At 41.1% G+C, this 26,084-nt stretch overlaps 2 protein-coding genes and 1 pseudogene across 5 annotated transcripts; 1 reads left to right on the top strand and 2 right to left on the bottom strand.

Annotated features, from left to right (window-relative positions):
* Positions 1 to 2,197: 2,197 nt before the first annotated feature.
* LOC119295881 lies at positions 2,198 to 12,134 on the bottom strand. Its single transcript, XM_037574317.1, has 4 exons — positions 12,089 to 12,134; positions 4,354 to 4,432; positions 3,478 to 4,265; positions 2,198 to 2,504 (listed from the first exon to the last, which is right to left on the bottom strand). The coding sequence occupies exon 3, from the start codon at positions 4,260 to 4,262 to the stop codon at positions 3,495 to 3,497; it is 768 nt and encodes a 255-aa protein (XP_037430214.1). The 5' UTR covers positions 4,263 to 4,265; positions 4,354 to 4,432; positions 12,089 to 12,134; the 3' UTR covers positions 2,198 to 2,504; positions 3,478 to 3,494.
* A 2,153-nt stretch (positions 12,135 to 14,287) lies between these two features.
* Positions 14,288 to 16,507, bottom strand: LOC119292636 (annotated as a pseudogene).
* Positions 16,508 to 19,101: 2,594 nt separating this feature from the next.
* Positions 19,102 to 25,763, top strand: LOC119295880. 4 transcript variants are annotated; one of them, XR_005144447.1, is made up of 7 exons: positions 19,102 to 19,546; positions 20,786 to 21,428; positions 21,806 to 21,907; positions 22,564 to 22,826; positions 23,442 to 23,654; positions 23,830 to 23,922; positions 24,161 to 25,763. XR_005144447.1 is itself a non-coding variant. In XM_037574316.1 (4 exons), exons 2-4 carry the CDS (start codon positions 23,454 to 23,456, stop codon positions 24,344 to 24,346), a joined length of 480 nt encoding a protein of 159 aa, XP_037430213.1. In that variant the 5' UTR covers positions 21,916 to 22,826; positions 23,442 to 23,453; the 3' UTR covers positions 24,347 to 25,763. The 4 variants fall into 4 exon arrangements, 1 of the variants encoding a protein (XP_037430213.1); XR_005144446.1 differs by having other exon boundaries at positions 19,103 to 19,546; positions 21,809 to 21,907; positions 22,552 to 22,826; XR_005144445.1 differs by having other exon boundaries at positions 19,104 to 19,546; positions 22,552 to 22,826.
* The last annotated feature ends 321 nt before the right edge of the window (positions 25,764 to 26,084 follow it).

Here is a 26,084-nt window from a genome sequence, read left to right as displayed (position 1 = left end):
GGACTTCATGTTAACTATCACAAATCTTATCGCCATGGACGTCCTCACGCATATCTTCAGCAAGGGTACCGATATGGGCGTGCTTAGTTCATTCAGAGGGATCTCGGCTATGTAACGGGTCTCTATCTACGCCGATGATGTTGCATTATTTGTGAAGCCCGGCATTGGAGACCTCACTTTTGTCAGGACTGCCTCGGGGGCTTTCGGCTGGGCGTTCGGACTTCGTGTTAACTATCTCAAATCTTCGGCGATTCTGGTCAAAGACAATGAAGAGGATCAAGCCAGAGTTGAGAGTATGCTAGAGTGTAACATTGGAGAATTCCCTTGCAAGTATCTAGGGCTTCAGCTTGCCATAAGGCAGCTTACCCGTGGTGAATGGCAGCCAATTTTGGACAAGGCAAAAAAATGGTCCCTGTGTGGTAAAGGGGACTCATTCACCGACCTGGCCGACTGATTCTTGTAAAATCTGTCATGACTGCGAGGCCTGTCCACCATTTAACGATCATGGATGCTCCAAAGTGGGTTTTTGAGGACCTGGATAAGCGGATGTGTGCATTCTTTTGGACTGCGGAAGACAAGGTCAAGGGAGGACAGTGCTTGATCGCATGGAACACCATTTGCAGGCCCCTCTGTTTTGGTGGGCTGGGAGTCAAAAATTTAGAGCTGCAAGCACTTGCGCTGCGAGTCCGATGGGAATGGCTGAGTAGAATAGATCCGGAGAGGCCTTGGCAGGATATGCCCTTGGTGGTTGATAGAGAGGCTCGACAAGTTTTTGACAATTTGGTGCACATCTCGGTTGGTGATGGAGCCAACACCTTACACTACAAGAAACCTGTTAATCTATGATGGTTTTCTCATGACGGTTTCAGAAACCATCAACAATGGTATTCCATCGGTGACGGTCAGCATAGATCCATCATGGATCATCAAAAGGACGACGACCCTGAAAACTGGTGAAGATTTTATGACAAATGTTCCATCACCGTCATAAAATCCCAAAATCTAAGTCGTCATGGATTTACAAACAGGCTTTTGTCCTTTTTTTAATCCAATCTGAGCAGTCGATGATTTTTGCCACTCATGTGTCATGCTCAAGATAGGCCACAAGGTTTCGATTCGGCTTTTACACGGTTTTTTCTTTTCTTTTTCTTTTGCCTACGGTTTTTATTCGATTTTGGTTTGTTTTGTTTTGTTTTCTTTTTTCTTTTTTGTTTTTACATTTACACTTTTCCTGTTTTGTTTTTCCTCCTTTGTTTTTTTGAAAAATCACAAAATTTTTTATTGCTTCTTTGTTTTTTCGAAAAATCACAATTTTCAAAAAATTGTTCAAGATTTCATATTTTTTTCCCAAATATGAAGAAGTCCTTGTTTTAAGAAAAATCACAAAAAAAAATTCCAAAAATAAAAAAAGTTGTGCTTTAAAAAATTGTTCGCAAATTTTAAAAAAACGTTCCCATTTCAACAATAAGTTCACAAATTAAGAAATGGTTTAGAAAATTTCAAAACTTGTTCACATTTTCTACAAATGTTTGGAATTTAAAAAAATGTTCCTAATTTAAAAAATGCACAAATAAAAAATGGTCGGAAATGTTTAAAACTTCTTCACGTTTTCAAAAAACATTCCCATTTTAAAAATATTTATATTTTTCGAAAAATGTTCAGAAATTTTATAAATTATTTTTTGTTTCAAGAATATTCGTTTTTCAATAAATTTTGTAATTAAAAAAATCCGCTGCTACAATAGGTGTTGCTCGAATAGATGGCACATTCTAAACTCATTAGTCAAAGTTAGTGAATATTCGTGTACTAATATCTCAATGGTATAGCAGCACGTTTTCAAAAAATATTCCCAGTTTAAAAATATTTGTATTTTTAAAAAATATGTTCAGAAATTTTATAAATTGTTTTCTGTTTCAAGAATATTTTTTCTCAATAAATTTTGAATTTTAAAAAAATCCGCTGCTACAGTAGGCTTTGCTCGAATGGATGGCAGAGTCTAAACTCATTAGTCAAAGTTAGTAAATATTCGTGTACTGATATCTCAAAGGAATAGCGGCCAGTCATGCAAAAGCCTAGTTTTGATTCACTGAACCAAAGCGCCAAACTTCCACATACAGCATAACTGAACCATATGCAACAACACAACCAAATTTGACATACAACAGCACATGATGAAAGCCTAACTTACACATACAACTCAGCGAAAAAACACAATACGTGAGCACAATCAGCTCTCCTTACACTACAGTAAATCAAAATTACAGGCCCACATGTAAGGCCATTATCTCCCTTTGGCGTGAACCCGAGAAAGTACTCTAAACATAAATGGCTACCTTACAGCCAATCCAGATACATCAACTGGATATACCACATACAATTTTTTTACTCCTATTCATATCATGTTTAGGCATGAGCAAACATGTATTCAGAGGGGAAGCAGTCAGTACGTTGACGACACTGAGATGGAATCTTGTGACTGGTGATACCCTTTGATGCACGATAAACTGCAACAAAAAATAAACTTTGAGAGTCTACTACAGGCAAAAAAAGCTTCTAAAAAAGGTACTCCCTCCTATCTGAATTAATTGATGCATCCTCTATACATCACTGTATGGAGATTGTATAGAGGATGCGTCAATTAATTTGGATCAGAGGAAGTGCCTACAGTTGACATAATAAAGAAGGCATTTGTTTCATAACACAAACCATCAAGCTGGCATGAGCTAAAGGCAATCTAAGTATAGCCTTACAAGCTCCAACCCTTAAAAGATTGTACATACAATGTTGAATGTAAAATTGACCACAGTTGGGACTTGAAGTGAATAAGATCAGTTTATCAAGTGAAATAAGAATTCCTTTTATTGTAGTATTCACAAACTACAATTCTGACCCAGCCAGGACTGGCAAAATTTCATCTGATGTTGTATTTGTGGGAATGCATTCTTATAGCAAGGAGGAAATGTTCATGGTCATTCTTAACACTTTAATCAGTTTAAAATAAGGTGATCCAATGTAGCCATCAATTTTATTTCCTGCAACAAACTATGTATTGTAGTGCTAGCATACCCACTATACACCCAGATGTACTAGCATATACAACTTCATATGAAACTATCAAGACCAGGATAGATAGCAGCATATGCAACATGTATTTCACAAGGAAAACACTAGTAAATACTATAGGAAATCAATAGTAAATGTCATCTTATGCTGTTGTATGATACAACAACATTTGTATTTTTGCTGAATCGAAGTCTCGCACAAAATCAATATGTAGATGTCCTGCTTGTGCTTGTTGATTATTCCATAAACAAATAATGAAGACAGTACACTAGAAAAAGAATGAAGGTGATATTGCAGTCAATTTTCCTGAAGTCTGACACAAGATCAATATTTAGATGCCATGCTTGTGCTTGTTTATTTTTTCCAGAAATAAATGATGAAGATAGTACACTAGAACAAGAATGAAGGTGGTACCTTCTACATCAAAACATCTAGTCGTCATCGCTGTCGACATCCATTGTGGCGCCTCCTTCATTTTCGCTGCAGTACTCCATACCTGTGTTATCTTCTTCATCTTCGCCCTCATTTCCATACACTTCTGTGTTTTTGTCTTTCATCAAACGGGCAACTACATCAGCTTCAAAAATAACGCCTTGCTCATCCTCTCTATGTAAAGGCTTCTCAGATGTATGGTCAGAAACTGATTTTTGCCTGACATCCTCATCACAACACTCCTCTTGATATGAAAGAGCAGCAAAAGGTGCACCCTCAGTTTCACTAATATTGAAGAGATGCCTATGGTCGAATGTTTGGACAACTTCCCAAATTTTCCCTAACTTTGTGTCTGGCAAATAGAAGACCTTTTTAGCCCGAGTAGCCAGAATCAAAGAATCATCCTTGTACCATATACTTACCACATTGATGCTTGTAAAAAATCCATCATTTTGAAGTTCGGTCTTCTTCCCATGAAGCTTAAACCAATCACATTTAAACAAAACGACTGACCTATCGTCCAAGTTATAGTCTAACTGAATGATCTCTTTCAGGGTTCCATAAAAGTCAATGACCTTCCTGTCATGCCTACCTTCGGACACAACTCCACTATTCTGTGTTCTCCTACTGTTATCACGGTCCACGGTACTAAACCAAATGCCATTCATTATGCATGATGAGTATTTCCTGACTCTCGAATCAGGACCACATGCCAAGGCAAAGAGATCTTTGTTAACCTCTTTGCCATCCTCATTCTGCAGCCTCATTATCTGCAACAACGCACACAAACACTACATTAGAATCTGTAGTGAATATCTCACAACCAAAAATTCTAATTATATGTGAATCAAAACTAACATAGTTCCTGAACCATGTCTGGAATCCTTCCCGAAGCCTTCTTTCAATGTTTGGCAGTCCTTCTCTCTCTAGCTCACCTCTGAACATTTTGTGTATAAAACAAAATTAGTGAATAGATCACATATTTAAAACACAAAGGTAACATACACCAATTCAGAAGTCAGAACATACTCTATATTTCTCAACTTGACTACAATTGTTCAACACGTACCACACCATTTGATCAAATTCATTTTCAACATATACATATTGATATGCTGAAGTAAAATTAACTCCATGCCCGAAAACATCAACATCATAGGCTTCTTCATCTGAAAAACCTATATTTCTTGGCTCCCGATTAAATCTTGTTTCAACATCGTTCATGTACTTGGAACAAAATGTCAGGCGCTCATCAGCAACATATGCCTCAGCAATCGACCCTTCTGGTCGTGCCCTATTCCTCACATAGCGCTTCAAAGTATACAACCGCCTTTCAATTGGGTACATCCACCCATATTGCACGGGACCTCGGAGTAACGCCTCTTCGGGTAAATGTACAGCAAGGTACACCATCACATCGAAGAAAGCAGGGGGGGGAATTTTCTCAAGCTTGCACAATATTACAGGGATTTCTTTCTTCATTTCGGCCAACACATCCTTGTTAAGAGTTTTGCAGCACAATTTCCTGAAGAACTTGCCTAACTCAGCTATTGCTACATATATATCAATGTCCAAAAATCCTCTCATTCCAGCCGGTAAGATTCTTTGCAAAAGAATGTGACAATCTTGTGTTTTTAGGCCTTGTACCTTGGTTCCATCAGCACTTATACATCTTGCTATGTTTGAAGCAAACCCATCTGGAAACTTTAATTCTCGTAAAAATTGACAAAAGGCAATCACTCGTTCTTTGGACAAGGTATATCGAGCCGGAAGCATCACATATGAGTTTCCTTTCTCCCTCAGTTGCAGTCCCTTTTTTCAAATCTTTGAGATCAAGCCTAGCATTAATTGTGTCCTTTGTCTTACCCTCTATATTCAGAATTGTCCCAACAAGGTTGTCACATATGTTTTTGTCAATGTGCATGACATCAAGATTATGTCTCAACTTCAATTTTTTTCCAATACTCCAAATCCCACAAACAAACCCTCCGACTCCAAACTGGCACATGATGCTTTTTTTTGTTGCCCAAGATAGAACGCTTCCTTTTCCTGCTTTCCTTTTCCTGCCCAGGTCTAACCTTCTCCAATTCTGCTTGTAGCTCTTCTCTAGAGAATTTACCTGGCTTATCATTCCTTTCATGAAGACCAACAAATTCATTGTTTCTACGCAAACGATGTCCCCTTGGAAGGAAACGATAGTGCCCAATATACCCAATTTTGTTCCTTAAGCCGTAAGAAAGAGGGTGCTTGTCGCAATGAATACATGCAGAATAACCTCTGGTGGTACGCCCTGAAAGAGTGCTTAGAGCTGGGTAATCGTGGATGCACCATGGAACTGCAGCATGAAGATCAAACATTTTTCCACTAAGAGCATCATATGTACGCACACCATTCCAAAGCTCTAGTAAATCTTCTACAAGAGGCTGTAGAAAGACATCAAAGTTCTTGCCAGGAGATTTAGGACCTGAAATTAGCAAAGCCATCATGAAATTTGACTGATTCATGCATGCCCAAGGTGGAAGGTTGTATGGCACAACAAATACTGGCCACATACTATAGGTTTTGTTAAAGTTGCCAAAAGGATTAAACCCATCAGTGGCAAGGCTAAGTCTAATGTTTCTGTGGTCTTCTGCAAATTTTGGATATTCACGGTCAAAATCTTGCCACGCCTCACCGTCAGCTGGATGGCTCCTTTCTTTCTCACTGGGCTGCCGCTTTAACTTGTGCCATTGTGCATCTTCTGATGCTTGTTTGGAAAGAAACATCCTCTTCAGCCTAGGTACCAATGGAAAATGTCTGAGCACTTTCTGTGGAATCTTCTTCCTAACAGGGTCTTTCTATCTTGATAGACCACAAACTGGGCAATTATCATTCTTGGCATATTGCTTTCTGAAAAGAACACAATTGTTGAAGCACGCATGTATCGTCTCATATCCAAGACCTAATTCCTTCAGAAGGTTTTTTGCTTCATTATATGATTTTGGGAGTGTATTGGTATCAGGGAATGCTTCAGCCAATAGCTTTAATATTTCAGAAAATGCAGTATTGCTGATCCTATGGTATGACTTCATATGAAGAAGCTTTACCACAAAGGAGAACTTTGAAAACTTGGTGCAACCATGATAAAGTTGGCGCTTTGCCTCTTTCTTCGCGTACTCCAAAAAAAGACTCATTCTCATGAGGGCTTGCGCCATTGTTTTCATCTTGATTTTCACCTTCCTTTTGAGCTTGTTCTGCTGCTGTGTGCAGGTCTCCTAACATCCCTTCAAGTTGATCAACACCATTGTTCTCATCCTCAGTCCCATGTACGGAACCATCTTCAGTACCATGCACATGAACAGGATGTTCAACAACATCTAGATCAAAGTCTTCTCCATGATGTATCCAGCGAGTATATGTACTTTCAATGCCATTCATCAACATGTGATTCTCCACAATGGTCCGCTTTAGATATTCCTGATTAAGATGATATTTCTGATTAAGACATCAACTACACGGGCAGAGTATTTCATCATCCTCACCGAATTTATCTTGAATGAAGTTCATAAATTCTTTGATACCACTGATGTACTCACGGGAAAACAGTGTACCATGCATCCAACTTCTATGCATCTACATGCAGAAAAATACCAAAATAGCAGCAGCTGAATAACACTGTAGACATTACATGCATGAAAAACATAAAACAATCAGGTCGCTTAAGAAACTAACGGCATGTTTGATATCAGAGTATTTTCTAAGTTTTTTGAGAATACTACAGTTTTTTTTAGATTACCTTAGTTTTATTTACAGTATTGACCAAACTGTAGTTTTTCTCTACATAAAAAAAGAACCTCAGGCCTATTAAAAACTGAGGCCTAGTTTGGGAGCACAATATTTCTAAAACCACAGCAATCCAAATATGGTATTCAAATGATTGGGCAATGAATACCACAGTTTCTGAAAACTGAAGTTTTCCTTTGCTTTGGCAAAACTACAGAGCATTTGGCAAGCACAATCTTTTTAAGTTACCTCTGGTTTGACCTATTATTACGTCCTAGAGATAGCTAGGTGAACCTAACTCAGCTACACCAATTATTAAGACCTGACCAGCTTGTGCTAACAGTTGCCGCATGCATGCTGCCGTGAACAAGTCGGCATATGTCTTCAGGTACATCACAGGGAGTAGAGTAGGTGTGTAGAAGACCACGTGCCTCTCTTTCCATGTGGTGAGCTTGGTTTGTTTGTGGCTAGAACATGAGGAACAACTCACATCTGATGGCGGACAGAAGATGAACTCGAGAGACCAGTCAGGCGTGAGTGTCCCTCGGTTTGGAAAAAAGAGGTCTGGACCTATTTTTTAGATACAGTAAAATACACAGTTTTCTGAGGTACTACGGTTTTATAAACTAAAGTATTTGTTAATGCCAAACACATCAAAGTCTTTAAAACCATGGCTTTTTTAGAAAACCATGGTATTCTCTTTCTTTTTTTCAAAAGGGGGTTCTCCCCGGCCTCTGCATCAGATAGATGCATACGGCCATCTTATTAACCAAATAAAAAGGTTCCAAACAAGGTGCCAAAGTCTCCAACAGTAAAAAAACTGAAAAGAAAGCTCACACAGAGCCAAAAAGGACTAGAAACACTAACTAGCCAAAGAAAGACGCCAGAACCGGCAGGCTAAAGATAGATAGGTAAACTAATTGCCTATCCTATTACATGACCGCCATCCAAATCGGTTGAAGATATCCCGAGCTACCATCTCCCATCGGATGGATCCAGTAACCAAATGCTCCCTGGCCTCCATCGGAGTGAGTAGCGACCACGAACGGATCAATGCCGTGGCTCGGAAAATAACCTGCAAAAAGTGAATACGTGATGTTTTGTTAAAAACCAAATCATTTCTGCAATTCCAAATAGTCCACAACAAAGCGCAAACTCCAACACGAATATGTCTCGCTAAGTCATGCTCAATCCCATTAAGCCATGTACCAAATAACATGTTGACAGAATTCGGTGGAGTAATATTAAAAGCAATGTGGACCGTCCGCCAAAGGACCTTGGCCAACGGACAATCAAGAAAGAGGTGTTTGATCGACTCATCCCGATCACAGAAACTACACCTAGTAGGTCCTGTCCAATTACGCTTTTTCAAATTGTCCTTGGTTAAAATAACTTGTTTATGAACAAAACACATAAACACTTTTATTTTCAATGGAACTTTGACAACCCAAACATGCTTGGAGGTAGGAATGGAGTTCGAATTAATAACATCAATATACATTGATTTAACTGTGAAAACTCCAGACCTAGTCAGTTTCCAGCGTAATTCATCAGGTTGTTGAGAAAGCTGAACCTCCATCAGTCTCCTAATTAGACGGAGCCATTCTTCCCAACGATTGCCCGCTAGCGACCGTCTGAACTGGATATTAAGGGGGATAGATTGAAATACCGTTGCAATGAACACCTCACGTCGTTGAACAATACGATATAAAGACGGATATTGAATGGCCAAGGGTGTGTCACCGAGCCAAGTATCCTCCCAGAAACGTGTACTGGCGCCGTTGCCAATGACAAACTTTGTCCTATTAAACAAGGATTGTTTGACTTTCATCAGTCCTCTCCAGAAAGGCGAGTCAGTCGGCCTGACTGTGACCTGGGACAAGGATTTTGTTTGTAGGTACTTGCTGCGAAGGATTTGCGCCCACGTGGCATCAGTCTCAGATGACAACTTCCACAGCCACTTACTGAGAAGGCATCTGTTCTTTACTTCAAGATTCTCAATACCAAGACCCTCTTGGTCTTTCGGTCTGCAGATGATATCCCATTTAGCAAGCCGGTATTTTCTTTTTAGTTCATCACCCTGCCAAAAGAAACGTGATCTATAAAAGTCCAGTCTTTTCCTGACACCAACTGGGACTTCAAAGAACGATAGGAGAAACATAGGCATACTCGTGAGCACCGAATTAATTAGAATTAATCGGCCTCCGTATGACATGAGCTTGCCCTTCCAGCAACTCAGTTTCTTCTCAAATCGGTCTTCGATGCACTTCCATTCTCTGTTTGTCAGCTTACAATGGTGGATTGGGATACCTAGGTAAGAGAAAGGTAAATCCCCCAACTCACACCCAAACAATTGCCTATAAGCCTCCTGTTCGTCTTTGGCTCTACCAAAGCAGAACAACTCGCTCTTATGAAAGTTAAAATCTTTAACCCGGTCAATTGTTCGAAAAGGCATAGCACCAGCTTCATATTTCTCGCCTTGGCCAAGTCATGCTCCATAAAGATGATTGTATCATCAGCGTACTGAAGAATGGATATACCTCCATCAACAAGATGAGGTACCAAGCCACCTACTTGACCATTCTCCTTAGCCCTTCCTATCAAAATCGCTAACATATCAACCACAATGTTAAACAGGATAGGGGACATCGGATCTCCTTGTCTTAGGCCTTTATGTGTCTGGAAGTAATGACCAATATCGTCATTCACTTTAATTCCCACACCCTTTTTGCGTAAATGATTCAAACTGACGGCGCCAGGCTTCATCAAAACCTTTCATACGCAATGCCTGTTGGAGGAAAGGCCATTTAACCTTATTGTACGCTTTCTCGAAATCCACCTTAAAAATTACTCCATCTAATTTTTTGGAATGGATTTCATGTAGCATTTCATGAAGGACAACCACCCCTTCAAGGATGTTTCTGTCCGGCATGAAAGCAGTTTGGGATTGTTGCACCACAGAATGCGCAATCTGTGTGAGCCTATTAGTCCCGACCTTGGTAAAGATTTTGAAACTAACATTGAGAAGGCATATCGGCCTGAACTGCTCAATTCTCACATCATCCGTTTTCTTAGGAAGCAGCGTGATAGTTGTCCAGAGAACAGATCATGAAACAAAGGTAGCAAATCCCCCTTAATAATGTGCCAACACTTTTTGTAGAACTCGACCGGGAATCCATCCGGTCCAGGAGCCTTATTGTTTTTCATCTGTGCAATAGCATCAAACACTCCTTCTCTGAGAACGGGGAAACCAGAATATCATTCTCAGCAGCCGATAGTTGAGGCACATCCTCAGTCCTGGACTCATCGAGGGACACACAATTATCCTCCAGAGGTCCAAATAACTGTCTATAATACTCGGTTATATAGTTTTTTAGGTTGTCCTGTCCTAAAATAGTGCCCTCATCTTGTTCAAGTTGGAAGATTCTCTTCTTTCTGTGCTTACCATTAGCAATCAAGTGAAAGAATTGAGTATTCGTGTCCCCCTGGACCACTTTGCGGACCTTAGCCCGCAAAGCCCACTTCAATTCTTCCTCGCGGAGAAGTTCTTTCAACCTCTTCTCTGCCTCATTTTTAACCTGAAGCTCAGCTGGCAGCAAAATCATGGATTCAGCCTTTAAGTCTAGGGTCTGTATAAGAGAAAGGAGCCTATCCTTTTCAATCTTATACACCCCACTAAGGTGCTTAGCCCAACCCCGTAAGAAACTTCTCAAATGCCTAATCTTGTTCTGCCAACGCTCGACCGCAGTCCTACCTCCCGCACCCTTAGCCCATTCCCTGGCAATCAGGTCCAAGAACCCTTCGCGTTCGAACCAGGCCATCTCGAAAGAAAAGGTGTTCTTGTTTCCCACGTGGTTCGGCTCCCCTGAGTCCACAAACAGGGGCGTGTGATCGGATACGCCCCGCGAGAGAGCTTGAACCGTAACAAGAGGGAACTTCTGTTCCCACTCCACGCTCACAAGAACTCGATCAAGCTTTTCGAAAGTCGGATTTGGCAAAGCATTAGCCCAGGCACATAAAGGACTGACGTCGTTATCTTCTTCACCGTTGTGCTAAAAAACTCGGTTCTTGCTATCTGCAAAGGACGAATCCTTATTTCCTCCAGCTTCTACAAGTTCTCATTATCCATCTGCTAATTACTCTGCCGCCATCGCTGCCGCTGATCATCGTTAGCCTAATTGACCCATATATTCTAGTACTACACCAGGGTGCTACTTCCATCCACTATATTTTTCATCTAGCCACTACACGTTTACAACCGCAGCCTATTATCTACTGCTGTTCGTTATTGCTGCCGAACTCTACCTGCCTGTGTGTGCGGTGAAGAAGACTTTACTGCATTTTGTGGCATAGCCAAACCAGTTCTAAGATACTTTTTGCAAATTACAGAGGTAATCCCACCCTGAAAAATGCACCATGGATTCAATTAACGCTAATTTGAGGTAGCACATAAATTCAGTTAAAACTAAAGTTTCAGTTAAAAACAACATTCAGTTAACACTGAAGATTCATTTAACACCAACATTCAGTTAACTCTAAAGATTCAGTTGACAAATTCAGTTGAGTCACATCAATTCAGTTAACACAAACATCAGATAACACCCAAAGTCAGTTTACAGAAACATAAACGTACTCGAAATTGCTGAGTTCTTTATTTTAGCTAGCATTTTGGCAGTTCATCCAGATTTCAGTTGGTTGCCCGAGGTGAAATAATACACATTCTCCGTAAAACAAATGGCATCAAGTTCAATCGTGAAAAGGAATCAAGTGGCCATAGTTTGTTTGACAGGTGCAATGTATTGGAATAAATTAAAAACCTGCAGAGACATACCTTGGTTGCCGGTTGCGGTTGGGTGTTGAGGAGGACCTGAAGGGGAACAGTGGAACTTGTCCGGACAAGGGCGCCTAGGGGCTGGCGGGACACAACAACGGTCGAAGGATATCTCTGGCGCGAGAATGGCTAGCGACGACGGGGTGGTCGGTCGTGGCTCATGAAGATGCAGACAACCACATCGGCAGGCAGTGGTGAGTGGCGAAGGCAGCGGACTCAGCCGCGCCCTTGTTCCTCCCTCCCCGGCGCCGAGATGGACGCCAGCTACGCGCCTGGCCCAGAGGCAGAGCTCCTCCGCGCGAGTCCGCTTCACGGCCAGTTCTTTTGAGCTATGTTGTCAGAATAAGCTCCTGTGGAAATAAGCTCTAGATAAGCTCATGTGGAAATAAGCTCCAGATAATAAGATAGCCAGTTCTTTTCAGTGCCAGTTTTTTTCAGCTTATCTAATGCCCTTGGACATATGGTTGTCCTGATTAAATGATATTGTGTTATTTTTATCATTTTGCTGCTCAAATGAACATAAATTTGCTTACTACTTGACACAATCAGCACATCCATCAATATTTCGTCTATGCAAATAAAATGGTAGCATCCAGAGGGCAACAATCTTGTACTACTACTTGACACAATCAACACATCCATATCAAAATTAGTTCTAGCATATATCAGCAGCACCACATACATAAGCAACACCACATACATCATACAGCACCAGCAGTTCATAACATCCATCAGCAGCACCAGATAGCAAATCTGGATTAAAAATCAAACGAGCCGCTCACCTTGCCGGCCGAGCTCATGGCCACAGACTGAGGAGGGGAGGGAAACGAACGGGGCTCCTTCTCGTCGGACTGGGTCGCGGCCGGAGTGGGGCACCGACCACCGGAGTAGGGCACCGACGGGACCAACACGAGCTGCTCCTGGCCACTGGGGAAGGTAGGGGTCATGCCCGAGGTTGGAGAAGCGACGGAAGATGGCTCCTACCCTCTGGTCATGTCGCCGGAGCTAGCCGCGGTGATGAGCATACGAGTCAGGGACTGGGGGCGGCGGCGGCGGCGGGGGGAACCCTAGCCTATGCGGGAGCGAGTCGGTTTGACCACTTCCATTTGAGTTCTTTAAGGGTGTGTTTGGTTGAGGTCATCAGATAGAATGTAAGGGGTCGATTCCGTTCCGGGAGCCCGTTCCAGTGTTTGGTTTGTCCAAGGATTAGGAACCCACCGGTTCCTCAAAACGGCATATTCCCCCTTTATGCCGAACCGAGTAATTCCTCCAAATCGAGTGGACCGCGCGGAACGGCTCGCTCGCGCGCCTCGCTCATCGCCCCGCTCCGCTTGTCTCTGTCTCTCGTCTCTCCCTCACATCTGGCAGGCACCGAAGGCAGCGTCGGAAGGAGGCGAGCAGCAACAAGCAGCAAAAGGCGGCGGCGGATCGATTCCAAGTCATGCTCCTATCCTCACCGCCGGCAGGCAGCAACAGGCGCCGGCGTCCCCTCTCCTTCTCGTCAGATCTGTCTAGGTCCAGCGAGGGCGGCGGCCACCTCTGGTAGTCGATCGTCTCTCTCCCGCTTCCCCCGCCCCCACCAAGAGCAGCAAGGACCCGAGTGCTCGTGCGCCGTCGGACCCCATGCCATGGCGCTGCTGCTCTCTCTTGCATGTGTCATGCTCTTGGCCGGCCCTAGCTGCTCGTGGCCTGCACTTGCTGCTGCTACTGTTGTTGTGTGTCGTGCTGCTACTGTTGTTGCCTGCCGTGCTCCCGTTGAATTTGATATCTTGTGCGTAGAATGCATATGACAGAAACACGACGAATTTTTGAGGCAAAGTGTTGTTGATGGCTGATTTTTTTTGAAATAAATCATTAGCTTTATTAATTGCAAATAACAGTTACATCGTCCATAAGAAGAGGTACAATTTCATCCATGGGTTCCTCAAAATATTCATTTGTTACGGAAATTTTCGCTAATCTAGCTAGTTCATGAGCCACCCTATTTGCCTCTCTATTACAATGCTCAAACCTAGTAAGAGAAAAATCACAAGCCAAAAAATAGCAATCATCAAAAACCGCCGCCGGCGCTCCCGCTGATTGTCCTCCATTCTTCATTGTGTTGATGACTTCAATATTGTCTGAGTTGACATCTAGGCGATTGCATCCCGCCCTCTGTGCAAGTAATAATCCAAACCTTAGAGCCAAAAACTTCCGCTGTCAGAACATCTGCACACCAGTCAAACTTCCAGTCTTCGCCGGCAATAAATCTTCCTTTATCATCTCTGAGAACAGCCCCAGCTGTACCACTAAGCCGATCATGATCAAACGAAGCATCAGTATTTAGCTTAACAAGTCCCGTAGGAGGTTTGCTCCATCCTCCTTTTCTAATAGATGCATTCGGGGAATGGCATTTACATATTTTGTTGTTATTGCCCTAATCCTCATGGAGGATAGTTGTGCGTTTTGAGCCTTACCTTCATGAACCAGCCTACGTCTATCCCACCATAAATACCAAGCGGTTATAGCTATTAGTTCACGTACATTCTGAATTCCTAGAGTAGCTATTTCATTTTCTGGCTTCATAAGTAAAAATTCAAGGATTGCTTCTCCTGCCCTATCAACAACACATGCTTCTTTAATCACCCCCCACAACCCCAGTTTTTTCCAAACCTCTTTTGCCTTCTGACAGAGGAACAATACGTGTTTCGTGTCTTCCTGTTCATTTGTGCATGAGGGGCATATAGGCGTGACCTTGATGTGTCTATTAGCCAATGTAACGCGACATGGGAGTGTACCATGTAACGTACGCCAAATAAAGATTTTTACCTTTGCCGGACAAGACAATTTCCAAATCTTCCCTCAAATAGGGTTGACATTGATCCTACCCATGCCGTTTGTATACTGCAACTTCTTTCCATGTTGCCGGTTCCATTCCTCCAAATAGGCAGAGCGAACAGTGAACAAACCATTTTTCGTAAAACTCCATGCAATGAAGTCTTCCATGGTATGCGTAGGAAGGGGAATGGCGAGGACTCTTTGAACATCAATCGGCCACAAAGTTTGTCTCACCAAATCTTCGTCCCAACAATTCATAACTAGATCAATGAGATCAGCTACCTTTGACAAGAGTTGCCCTCTTCTAGGGGTGATAATTTTCCTATCTGTATTGTGGGGAATCCATGCATCTCTCCAAATATCAATTTTCTGACCATTTCCAACTCGCCGGATATAACCATTTTTCAGTGAGTTAACTCCCGCAAAAATGCTTTGCCAAGTAAAGGACGAACCTTTCTTTAAACTTGCACTCATCAAGTCGCCATCAGGGAAATACTTAGTTCTCAAGATAGTGGCACATAAAGACTCCGGTTTATCAATAAGACGCCATGCTTGTTTGGCTAACAAAGCCAAGTTGAAACAATGTATGTCTCGAAAGCCCATGCCTCCTTGATTTTTTGGTACACACATCTTCCACCATGCCATCCAGTGCATTCTCTTCTGATTGTCCTCGTCACCCCACCAAAAATGCGACATCGCGTCAATGATTCCTTTACAAATTTTTTTAGGAATTTTAAAGACGGACATAGCATAGGTAGGTATAGCTTGAACAACAGATTTGAGCAAAACTTCTTTCCCTTCAGATGATAACAATTTTTCCTTCCATCCATTAATTCTCATAATAACTCGGTCAATCAGGAATTGAAAACAATCACTTTTATCCATGCCCACATTGGCAGGTAAACCCAAATATTTATCATTTAGGGCTTCAATCATAATATTCAGAATTGTATAAATTTGTGCCTTTTCTTCTACTTTTGTGTTTGGACTAAAAAATATGCTAGATTTTTCAACACTCACCATCTGTCCTGAGGTGGCACAGTAAGAATCCAAAACTGATTTTAACGCCTCCGCATTCATAGCATTTGCTCGCATAAGTATCAAAGAGTCATCCGCAAAGAGAAGATTGGAAATCGGTGGAGCATCTCTGCATACCTTTATGCCTGAAACACTTCCATTCTCCTCTGCTTTCGCTAAAAGGGCAGTAAGACCCTTCGTGCATAATAAGAATAAGTAGGGAGAGAGGGGGTCTCCCTGCCTCATTCCTCTAGTGGGTTTAAAACTCTCAGTTTCCTCGGCATTGAAACGAACTCGATACTCCACAGAAGAAACACATTGCATAATTAACTTCACCCATTTCTTATCAAATCCCAATTTTAACATAATCTCCTTTAAAAAGACCCATTCCACTCTATCGTATGCCTTTTGCATGTCTAATTTGATGGCACATAGTCCCTCTTTACCAGCCCTCTTTTTCTTTATTGTATGAAAACACTCATAAGCCACTAATATATTATCTGTAATCATTCTTCCAGGCACAAAAGCGCTCTGAGTTGGGCTGATAATATCTGTTAGGATTATCTTCAAACGGGAAGCAATCATCTTTGAAATTACCTTATACATCACGTTGCACAAGCTAATCCATGTTGCGAAAGTGTTGATGGCTGATTAGTACTACACAAGATCGTCCGTTTTTTGTTTTTGTTTTTGTTTTTGTTCTCAGAAGTTTGCAATCACGCACCACATTGCGCGGCTGGTGTTTATATTCGCGTGTAGATTGTGCTTGAGTTTCATGTTAAGTTGCAAAGGTTCGATGTCAGGGTGATACACTAATACTAGCTGCTTGGATCTAACACTTGTCTTGGGCGTATACCATCATTTAGAATTTAAAGAATTGTTGTATTGATGATTTTTTCCCACTATATATGCATCTTATTCATGTTTGACACCAAAGTTCAATATATTGTAGATAATCACAACAACACAAGTGGAGGGATGAACATTCCATTCCATCTATGAAACCAAACACTGAAATGTAACCATTCCGTTCCATCAAATTGCCCCTGCCAAACAAAAGGACGGAACCGACCCATTCCAGTGGAATGGAACCATGTCATTCGATTCCACTTCGTTCCCAAACCAAACACACCCTAAGCGGCTTGATTTGGGAGAGAGGGGGAAGGAGGATACCAAACACGGGCAGACACCTCTTGTCTCACTGTGCAGTGGGTCCACAACAAAATATGGCAGGTCATCGAAAGATTGAGCATGCGGTCAGCCAAAAAACTCGCGGGGGGCCATTTATATGTACTGTTCACACGTGTGTTGTGTGTTGGTTTATAATTTTTCAAAAAAAATGCACGGGGATTCTCTAGGTTGCACTTGCTCATGGATGTTCTCTTCCTTGAGGAGGCTAGTGAGTTCTAGGTAAAATCTCTGATTCTCTTAGTCTTTTTTTGCGGGGTTGATTCTCTCGGTTTTGGGGTGAAAAGGGGGTTTATATATGTGTCATTGCGCTGTAGAAAAGTAATAGGATGAAAGGCATGCTTACTCGCGCCTGATGCGTGTACTCGTCCAGCGTTGGTCCGTCAGGGTATGTAGGTCAGAGAGAGAGAGAGAGATGAGCGAGGCCGAGCGGGAGGATGCGGATTTAGGTTTCAAGGGTTCTAGGGGGGTGTGGGCACACGATGGAACTTCGATGTCATCCGACGATCCCTCCCTCATTATTATCTTTCTCGACGATGGTTATAGGTGAATCTGAAGAGAAGATGGACTAGTTACGAGACTTGGAGGGTCTAGACGTGGTTGTCGATCATAATTGATCAATGCCATGACGATGATCACATATCCCTCCTTCAACCTCCGAACATGGAAGGCCCCGGTCCCCTTTTCTACCTTCGTGTTTCTTCTCGACGAGTATACCAAGTGCCGTCCTTTAACATACCGAATCAACAAGTGTTGAAAGCAATATAAGCTTTCGGGGACCAACGCAAGCTGCCAAGCTGTGCATAGTGACTCTGATTAAATGACCAAAGTAGCATACGATGGTGAGTACAAGAGAGGCGGTCGTCGAGCATCGTTGGAATGGGAGGGAGCTCTTACGGGCGACCAATGGCTTCCCCCTCTCCTTCCCACATGGAGTCAAGCATTGACGTCTTTAATCGTTCCAACGCGACTGTCTGATGATCTCTTCGTTATCGTTGTCTGACGTGTGAAGGAATAATCAAGTTATCTTTCATCTTATTGGCTATGGAGGTCTAGTGTGCTAAGGGGCTCAAAGTCGTGATCTAGTGTGTGAAGAGATAATCAGGCCGACATTGAGCGGTAATCGATCCAACGTCGAGGGGTAATCAAGGCACAATTTGGTGTACCGACAGGTAATCAAGCCGTGATTTAGCGTGCCGACACGTAATCAAGCAGGCGTCGAGGGATAATTAGGTCGGCATTCGTCTTACTTGACTATTCCGGTACACAAGAGCCATGAGAGTTGAAGTAGTAATTATTCACTAGTATGTTTTTGTGATGAATTTCTTTACTACTCCCTCTATTTCTTTTCAGTTTGCATATAAAATTTGGTCAAAGTCAAACTTCATAAAAATTGTCTAACTTTATATGAAAAAATATCAACATGCATAATATGAAAGTAATATCATTAGATGCATCATGCAATTAATTTTCTTACCATATAACTTTTGTATTGCAGATGTTTTTTTTACAAGGAAAACTTTCGATCTATTTATCAGATGTTGATACTTTGATAGTTTGACTTCAAATAAATTAATACCACGCGTAATTTCCATACCATATAAATTTAGTCAAACTTTTCATAGTTTGACTTCAAATAAATTTTATATGCAGTGTAAAAAGAATGAAGGGATTAAAACATAGTGTAAGAAATTTTAAATACAATGACTCGTGTAGTATCTTTCGAAAAAAGTCCTTGTGTAATATAGTACCTCTTGGCGTATGTCTTCTCTAACGTTTTTTTGACACGTTCTCAAACAGTCTGGTTTTCGGGTTGGGAGGGCGGCAAGGAAACCCGCGCGCACGCGTCCAGTTTTCGCGGTAACGGCGCCAAGCCAAAAAAGCACCGACATGAAAAATTGACCATATTACCACATACTCAGCTACTGCATACGAAGGGCCTGTTGGTAATTTGACGCATACAGAACTCCATAACACAACCAACGCCCGGCGCCGAGCCCCCAAATCCCCCAAATCCCGCATTCGACCTCCACACCCAGCCACGGCTCAACCTCGCCGCCGGCCATTGCTCCGCCTCCGTCGCAGGCTCCACCTCATCCGCCGACCACTTTCTCCACGTCCCCCATCAGCCTTCACCGACCCCTTTACCAAGCCGCTCCCTCCCGCCACCATCCGACGGCCGCGGCTCCAGCTCCACCACCGGTCACGACACCGCCTCACTGCCTCCGCTGCTGGCCAGCACCCCACCTCCATCTCCCCCTCCCGCATCCGGTTGAGCTACGTCCCCTCCCCCCTTCCTCTCCGCCTCCACCAAACCCTTGACCAAGTAGTCGATTCCTCCGGCACCATACAGACGCCGTTTCAAGTACCTGTCCGGCACCACAGCGACGCCGCTTCAAGGACGTCATCAGCGAAGACACCTCGATGCACAAGATGGTAATAGTCCTTAACCCACTTCATGGTCAGTCTGTACACATGTATGTGTAATTTGACGTGGCTGATGTCCGTTAGCATATAACATCCACATCAGTGCCTCACAACGCCCCCAGATCTTGAAAAACTCTCATGTCAAACCCGTCACCAGTGAATCCATGCGCGTAGGAGGTGTTGTGGTGGCTCCCCTTGGTCTCCCCCGACTATCTAGTACTAGGTGCCTTATTGGTTGGTTCTCTCATTTTTTCCGATTTGTACTTCCTTTTGTTGTTGCAATAATGAAGATCTACATAATATGTATTTTGTTTCTCACATGAAAATTTGGTGTGGCCATGTCGTTTGTCTCTCTTGCAGATATCCTGCTCTCCTTTACCTATCTTTCTCGACTGTTTTGAACCACTACAACTACTATATAGATTAAAGATTTGCCTCATTTTACATTGCCAGCTCTAGGAAGTTACTGCAGCCTAATTAATCTTTTTGAACTGTATTTGTACAATTGTATATTATTGCCATCGACTAGGTGATTCCTTGAATTATTCGGTCATTGTATCGTACCGGTTTGATGGCCTAATTTCTACAGAGAGAAAATTTGGTCTCCAGAATCGTTCTACCTGAATCAACAGCTTTTTAGATCACAAAACATGCATATTATAAGTTTCATCCATGCATCAATGAAATAAGATGACACTGTATAACATTAACATGCAGCTAGATGTTCTGATATTTACCCTTTTAAGTATATATATTACTTTTCTCTATGCAAAGTGGGTTGTCCATCTTTCCTCTCTTATCTAAATGCTTTGTAGAACCCCCAGATGGACCATGTATATACTACATGCTGTAGATCCACTATAGCTGTCCATTGTTTTCAGTAATCAAGATGCGACAATTGGATAAAAAAACTTTGGTTTTCTTACCTATCATGTGTTCTGAGGGTTCAAGCTACAAGAAAACATATTATTAACATAATGCATATATATGTCCATTCAGTTATTTGGATGCATATTACGCTATAAAAGTCTGACATTTTTTTTGATAAATATGTCTCAAAGAAGTCCATATTATGCATAACCATTAAAATATGTCTCAAAGAAGTCCGACAAAATTTTTGCTGCAACGTGCGGGGCATTTTCTAGTTATGTAAAATTTCTGTACCAGAAATTCATATGTTGTTTGTTTAGCAATGCAACATAATTTTTTTCATGCTTTTTGATTGATCCATGTTTTTATTTCTATCAGGGCCGCAAGGAATGTAAGAAGACTTGCCAAAAAATTAGTTTGAAAATACCTGCTGATGGTTCTTGTGGAATTAAGCCTCGACCAACTAAGAGAATCTATGTGGACCTGCCAACTAATATTAGAACTATAAGGTGAAAGAAAAAACAGTTACAAGATACAGATGTAAGTACTTAAAGAGAAGGGATGTCAGATCCTAAATGTCTGACTGCTCCTGTAGCTCATGACTTACACAATAAAGAAGCTGCTTGCAATTTTAATGATCACACACAACATGGTGTTGAAGGCAAGTTCTATTATCATATTTTTTTTTTACTATGTTGACCTTTTTTAGGATTAATGAAATTAATAACTAAACTAAATGGATTCACTTGAATAATGATGTTCACTTTATGAAGGCAGGAAATTGACCTTTGATAAGTAATTTCATGTTGCATATGTTATAGGTGACCGGTATTGTATACTAAATTGTTTTTATATAGTGAGCCCTATATATTAGCTTTTATTGTATGATCAATGCACTCTCGCTCGCTACCTCTTTTAGAAGACGATGACCTTGTCCATCGTGATGCCAACAACTGTATGTCCAATGGAAGTGATCTCAATGCCCAGCCTGATGAGGACAACCATATGGTGAATGAGAAAGGTGATGACAATCAGCTTGCTACCGAACTGACTTCTATACTTCTTAAAAACCTATAGGGATTAGCCATGAGATGAGACTTTAGAATCCAATCCAGCAATTCAATCATATATGCTTAATCTAAACCGTAATTTGGTTTCACTGCACTTTTTCCCTGTTAGTATCTTACCATGCTCATGATTCTGTCTTTTGACCTATTTCAGTGGAATAGCTAGATGCTATCTATTTCCTCATGGTTGTAATATAGTTTTGTAATTAATTTCATGTTGCATATGTTATAAATAACCAGTATTGAAGATTTATATGTTTTTCAAATAGGGAGCCTTGTCTATTAGATTATATTATATAATCAATGCACTCTCACTTACTCCCTTTTTTAGAAGATGGTGACCTCGTCCATCATGATGACAACACCTCTATGGCCAATGGAAGTGATCTTGTTGCCCAGCCTGATGAGCACAACCAGACGGTGAATGAGGAAGGTGATGATAACCAGCCTCTTTAGTTGTTATGGTATTGACTGTAATCTACATTTAACAATGAGATGAAATTTTAGAACCTGAATTCAGTAATTCAATCATACATGCTTAATCTAAATCCTAACTCCAGATCTTGTTGACTTCATCTTTCTGTGTAAATTCTGAATTTAGCAATTTAATCATATATGCTTACTTTTGTGAACGTTCATTTTTGATATCCATGAAGTCATGGTTACGGTATGTAATATAATATACCATTGCGGGTACTGCTATGTAATACCATTGTGGGTACTGCTATGTAATACCATTGTGGGCACCTTCTGAATAGAGGTGGCTTAGCTATTGTTTTGGATATGTAATATCTGCTTAGTTTTGCAACTGCATGCCATATAACCATCTGTAGTTACTTTTCTTGTGTTGAATACGAAAAGAAACTGATAAATAATATTACTTGCACATAGTTGTTTATGCTTGTGAAAATGTTCCTTACCATTCTTCATTTGTTTATCTTACTCTCAACTCTTTAAGCTTGTGAGATCATGTACTGATGCATAGATCATCAGCTCCTCTTATCACTACCATTTGCTCGTTGATTGCTGCTGCCATCCAGCCACTAACATATTGTCTTGGCTATCTTCCGAGCTTAGTTCCTGATGTAGGTGTGCAATTAGTAGAGGAGCAATCGGAAAGAGGCAAAAACATGGGGAAATGCCTCAACAGGATGAGTCGAGCCCGGAGGTCCAAAATGCCACTCATTATTCAAGAGGGAAAGATAAGGCCGGAGTTGCCTCTTCTTGCTGCAAAATTTGCAACTGAGTGCAACATTGCTGTCAGAAACCATGTGCCTGTGCTTCAGTGCTGGAAGGATTACTAGAAAAAGGACAACACCGGGATCTTCCAAGATTTAGTCGGCAAAGTGGGCGTAAGTACACAGTTTAGGCCTTTCCCCTCTTCCATCTATCAATTAACAAATGCAAGTCAAATACAGCATGAAACCGACAAACCTTCGCCCCATTCTCATTAGTCTTGCACCTTCCACTGTTATCTGCATTGACTATTAGTTGTTAAACACTTTCAGAGAAATAGTTGGATTAGTGATCTAAAACATCTTATATTAGTTTACAGAGTGAGTACAAATTATAGTCCTGCATGCAACATTAGAGAGAGGATTATCACAAAAGTAAACCAGTAATGATTTAGGATAATTATGTTTTGCTAAAGATTTGTTTGCTCTTCAGGGCAGATTACTGGCCTTGGGAGAGATGATCGCCATAACTTTTGAATTTGTAGATGCTTTTGCACAATATGCTGTTTTTCTTTTCTATTCCGCTATCTTTTGATAGTAACCCTATCCATTTTCTGGATCTTATGGAAGTGAAGAATTTAAGAAAAGCAACATAAGATAGGACAGCTTTGTTCGCGAACACAACATTTCTATATGGACAGATATGCAGATGTCTCTTCTTTTATTCTTATTTGTGTACTTAAACTCTACATCTATCTTGTGATTCTTACACATGTTTTCCGTTCTGCATAGATAAAGTTCCACATGGACACTGAAGCTGCACCAGTTATGAAGGCTTGTACACAAATGATGAAGTCAGTAGTGCGCCAGCAGCGATACAGGCTCAAGAAGAAGTATTTTGACCCTTTCCCTCTCAATTTGGTGACGATAATTTCTCTTGTCAAATCAATGACTCATGACCAGTGGAATGCCCTTGTGGAAAGCTGGAAGAATCCCACAAAAATGGTACACTTCTTCCTGAAAACCTAACTCTTTTCTTCTGCTCCCTCCGTCCCATAATTTAAGATGTTATTACAACCGATATGGAAGTATCGATTATAATAACATCTTATATTATGGGACAGAGGGAGTACATGCTAACCTACAAAGTGCCTTACTTGTATTTAATCTTTTGATGCAGGAGATCTGCCAAAAGAATAAAGCGAACCGTGCTCAAGTTAAGTTCCATCAAACAACTGGTTCGTGCAGCTATCCTGTGCATTGTGATAATTTGGTAAGTCAGACCTATGGTAGATTCTCCACCTGTCAAATTTTGCTTCTACATAGTTATTGTATATATTGTTTCCTTGGCTTCAGCCAATAAATGCTTTATCTAATCAATGGTATCTTATCCTGAACAAATGGATAAAGTAAAGTTCACTTTGTATTGTATATGTTCTTTCTTCATGGTCACTGAATCTGAAGTGGTGGTAAATACAAAAGTAAGCTTGCTGCATATATGTTGTTTTTAGGGAGAAAAATACAAAGATGAAGAACCCAATGCATTGGATTTGTTCAAGGAGTGTCATTATAGTAACAAGAAGAAAGGGTACACAGACACCGTACAATCTGCAATTGTAAGTCAGGGTTTGAAGTGTGCTAACCATACCAGAATGCTTACTTTTTTTCAAGAGATCCAGCAGTACAATAATCAATAATCATAAAGTCAGCCTAAACAGAGGTAGAAGAATAATTTGACTTTGAAACAATGAAGCATGTGTCACTTTAATAAAACGACTAGATATTTTCTGAGTATTCTTTGCTTCTTACATGAATATGATCCGCTTGGCAATCGTTGAATGTTTTATGACACCTTCATATCTTATCTACAAAGACAACAATTCATACATGGGTTCAATTTATTCTGTCCATATTTTGGGCAGTTTTCATACTGTGTATGCCCATGCTATATTTGTTCCCATGATTTCTTAGAAAATTACTTGAACTTAATATTTTGCACAATTAGACGTCATCACCTGTACATCACATACATACATGTGATTAAACCAAGTGAGATCACCTATTTGCACAGGCGGAGCTACGTGAGAGAAAAACGTGCCATGGCCCACCCTGCCCAAAATAAAATAAATTTACTTCTGCTGAGTCCACTCCCTGAGATCTTATGGGTTTCACCTCTACCCTACCCCAACTTGTTTGGGACTAAAGGCTTTGTTGTTGTTGTTGTTGAGTCCACTTCCTGAGCAGCATGCATGAGATACTTTTCTTCTTGCCAGCCTGAATGCACAACGGTCTTTGCGGTTGTTCGCAGCCTGAATGCGAAGCCTAGTCTACGAGCTGAGCAGACCAGCACGCCTCACATCTAGCAGTGCATCATCTAAAATTCACAATAGCAATTTTCCTATAGGCTACAGAAATTAGAGAATCGCAGTTCAGAATCCCAGTACACACACATTTCTGAATTTTAAATCCGTAGGAAATCCCCCATAGGTGTAATGTGCTCTTTGCAGTTACAGATTTGGTAGCATGAATTATTTCATCAACTACTGCTTACAAACTTTACAAATTGTAAATTCAGATACTAGATATTTTGCCATGGGCAAGGCCAGTCAGTGAACAATTAATTTGGTTTTCAAAAGAAAGAGGGATGGTTCAGAATTGTGATGGTTTTCAAAATAATTGAGTGCTGACTAATGCCTTAGAACTAATATGGTTTAGAATTGTTCTTTTGTTCTCCTTTTGGCCCGCCCGCCCAGCTATTTCATTGTAGCTCCAACACTGCTTGATCTTTTGCTAAACCAAATGGATGCTAAACTTGATCTTTTGCTAAGCCAAAGATGATCGAGGTCATCTACTGGGTAAGGCGTCATCGTTGAAACACAATATTGTTGTAAGGGGATGGCAATATGTGATCTTTTGCTGGTGCCATTCTTTTGTTGGAATCTACCTGGCAATGCTTTTGCTGCTGCAAACTGCATGCATTCTGTTCATGGACATGAATGCATGCATTTTGCCACAGGTAGTTTGTGGCACTGGAGTGATTGTAATTTCATATTTATGTTGGATCAGAACATGTGTCATCTGGTGTTGAAACTTTAATTTATATGTACTGTGATCTATTGTTGGATTAGAACCTATATTGATGTTGATATATAATAGTGGGATGGTATAGGAGCAATATTTAACTGTTTTGAGCTTTCTTGATGATGGACTAGTACTGGGCTGAAATTAGTGGCCGAACTGCGCTGAAGTCATACTGAAATAAGCAGGCCTAAATTTGTGTACTATGTTTAAAAATAATGGGCTCAATTAGTTTTTTTTAGCAAGATGGGCTCAATTAGTTGAATCTTTGGGTTGGGTGATGCACTACAGGTGGGCTGAAATTAACTAGCAAATAAAGATTGAAGTAATCAGGCTCAACAATTGCGTACTAGTTGA

Source organism: Triticum dicoccoides, chromosome 4B, assembly GCF_002162155.2.
Source record: "Triticum dicoccoides isolate Atlit2015 ecotype Zavitan chromosome 4B, WEW_v2.0, whole genome shotgun sequence".
In the NCBI taxonomy this organism is placed as follows: Eukaryota; Viridiplantae; Streptophyta; class Magnoliopsida; order Poales; family Poaceae; genus Triticum; species Triticum dicoccoides.
The sequence above is the reverse complement of the archived record's forward strand: the minus strand, read 5'-3'. Positions and strand labels throughout refer to the sequence as shown.

Excerpts from the sequence above, each read along its gene's own strand:
- LOC119295881 (XM_037574317.1), bottom strand. The coding sequence starts at position 4,262 with ATGAGGCTGCAGAATGAGGATGGCAAAGAGGTTAACAAAGATCTCTTT.
- LOC119295880 (XM_037574316.1), top strand. The coding sequence starts at position 23,454 with ATGGACACTGAAGCTGCACCAGTTATGAAGGCTTGTACACAAATGATG. Across the intron at positions 23,655-23,829 it reads GGAAGAATCCCACAAAAATG|GAGATCTGCCAAAAGAATAA; the intron begins GTACACTTCTTC and ends CTTTTGATGCAG. Across the intron at positions 23,923-24,160 it reads CTGTGCATTGTGATAATTTG|GGAGAAAAATACAAAGATGA; the intron begins GTAAGTCAGACC and ends TGTTGTTTTTAG.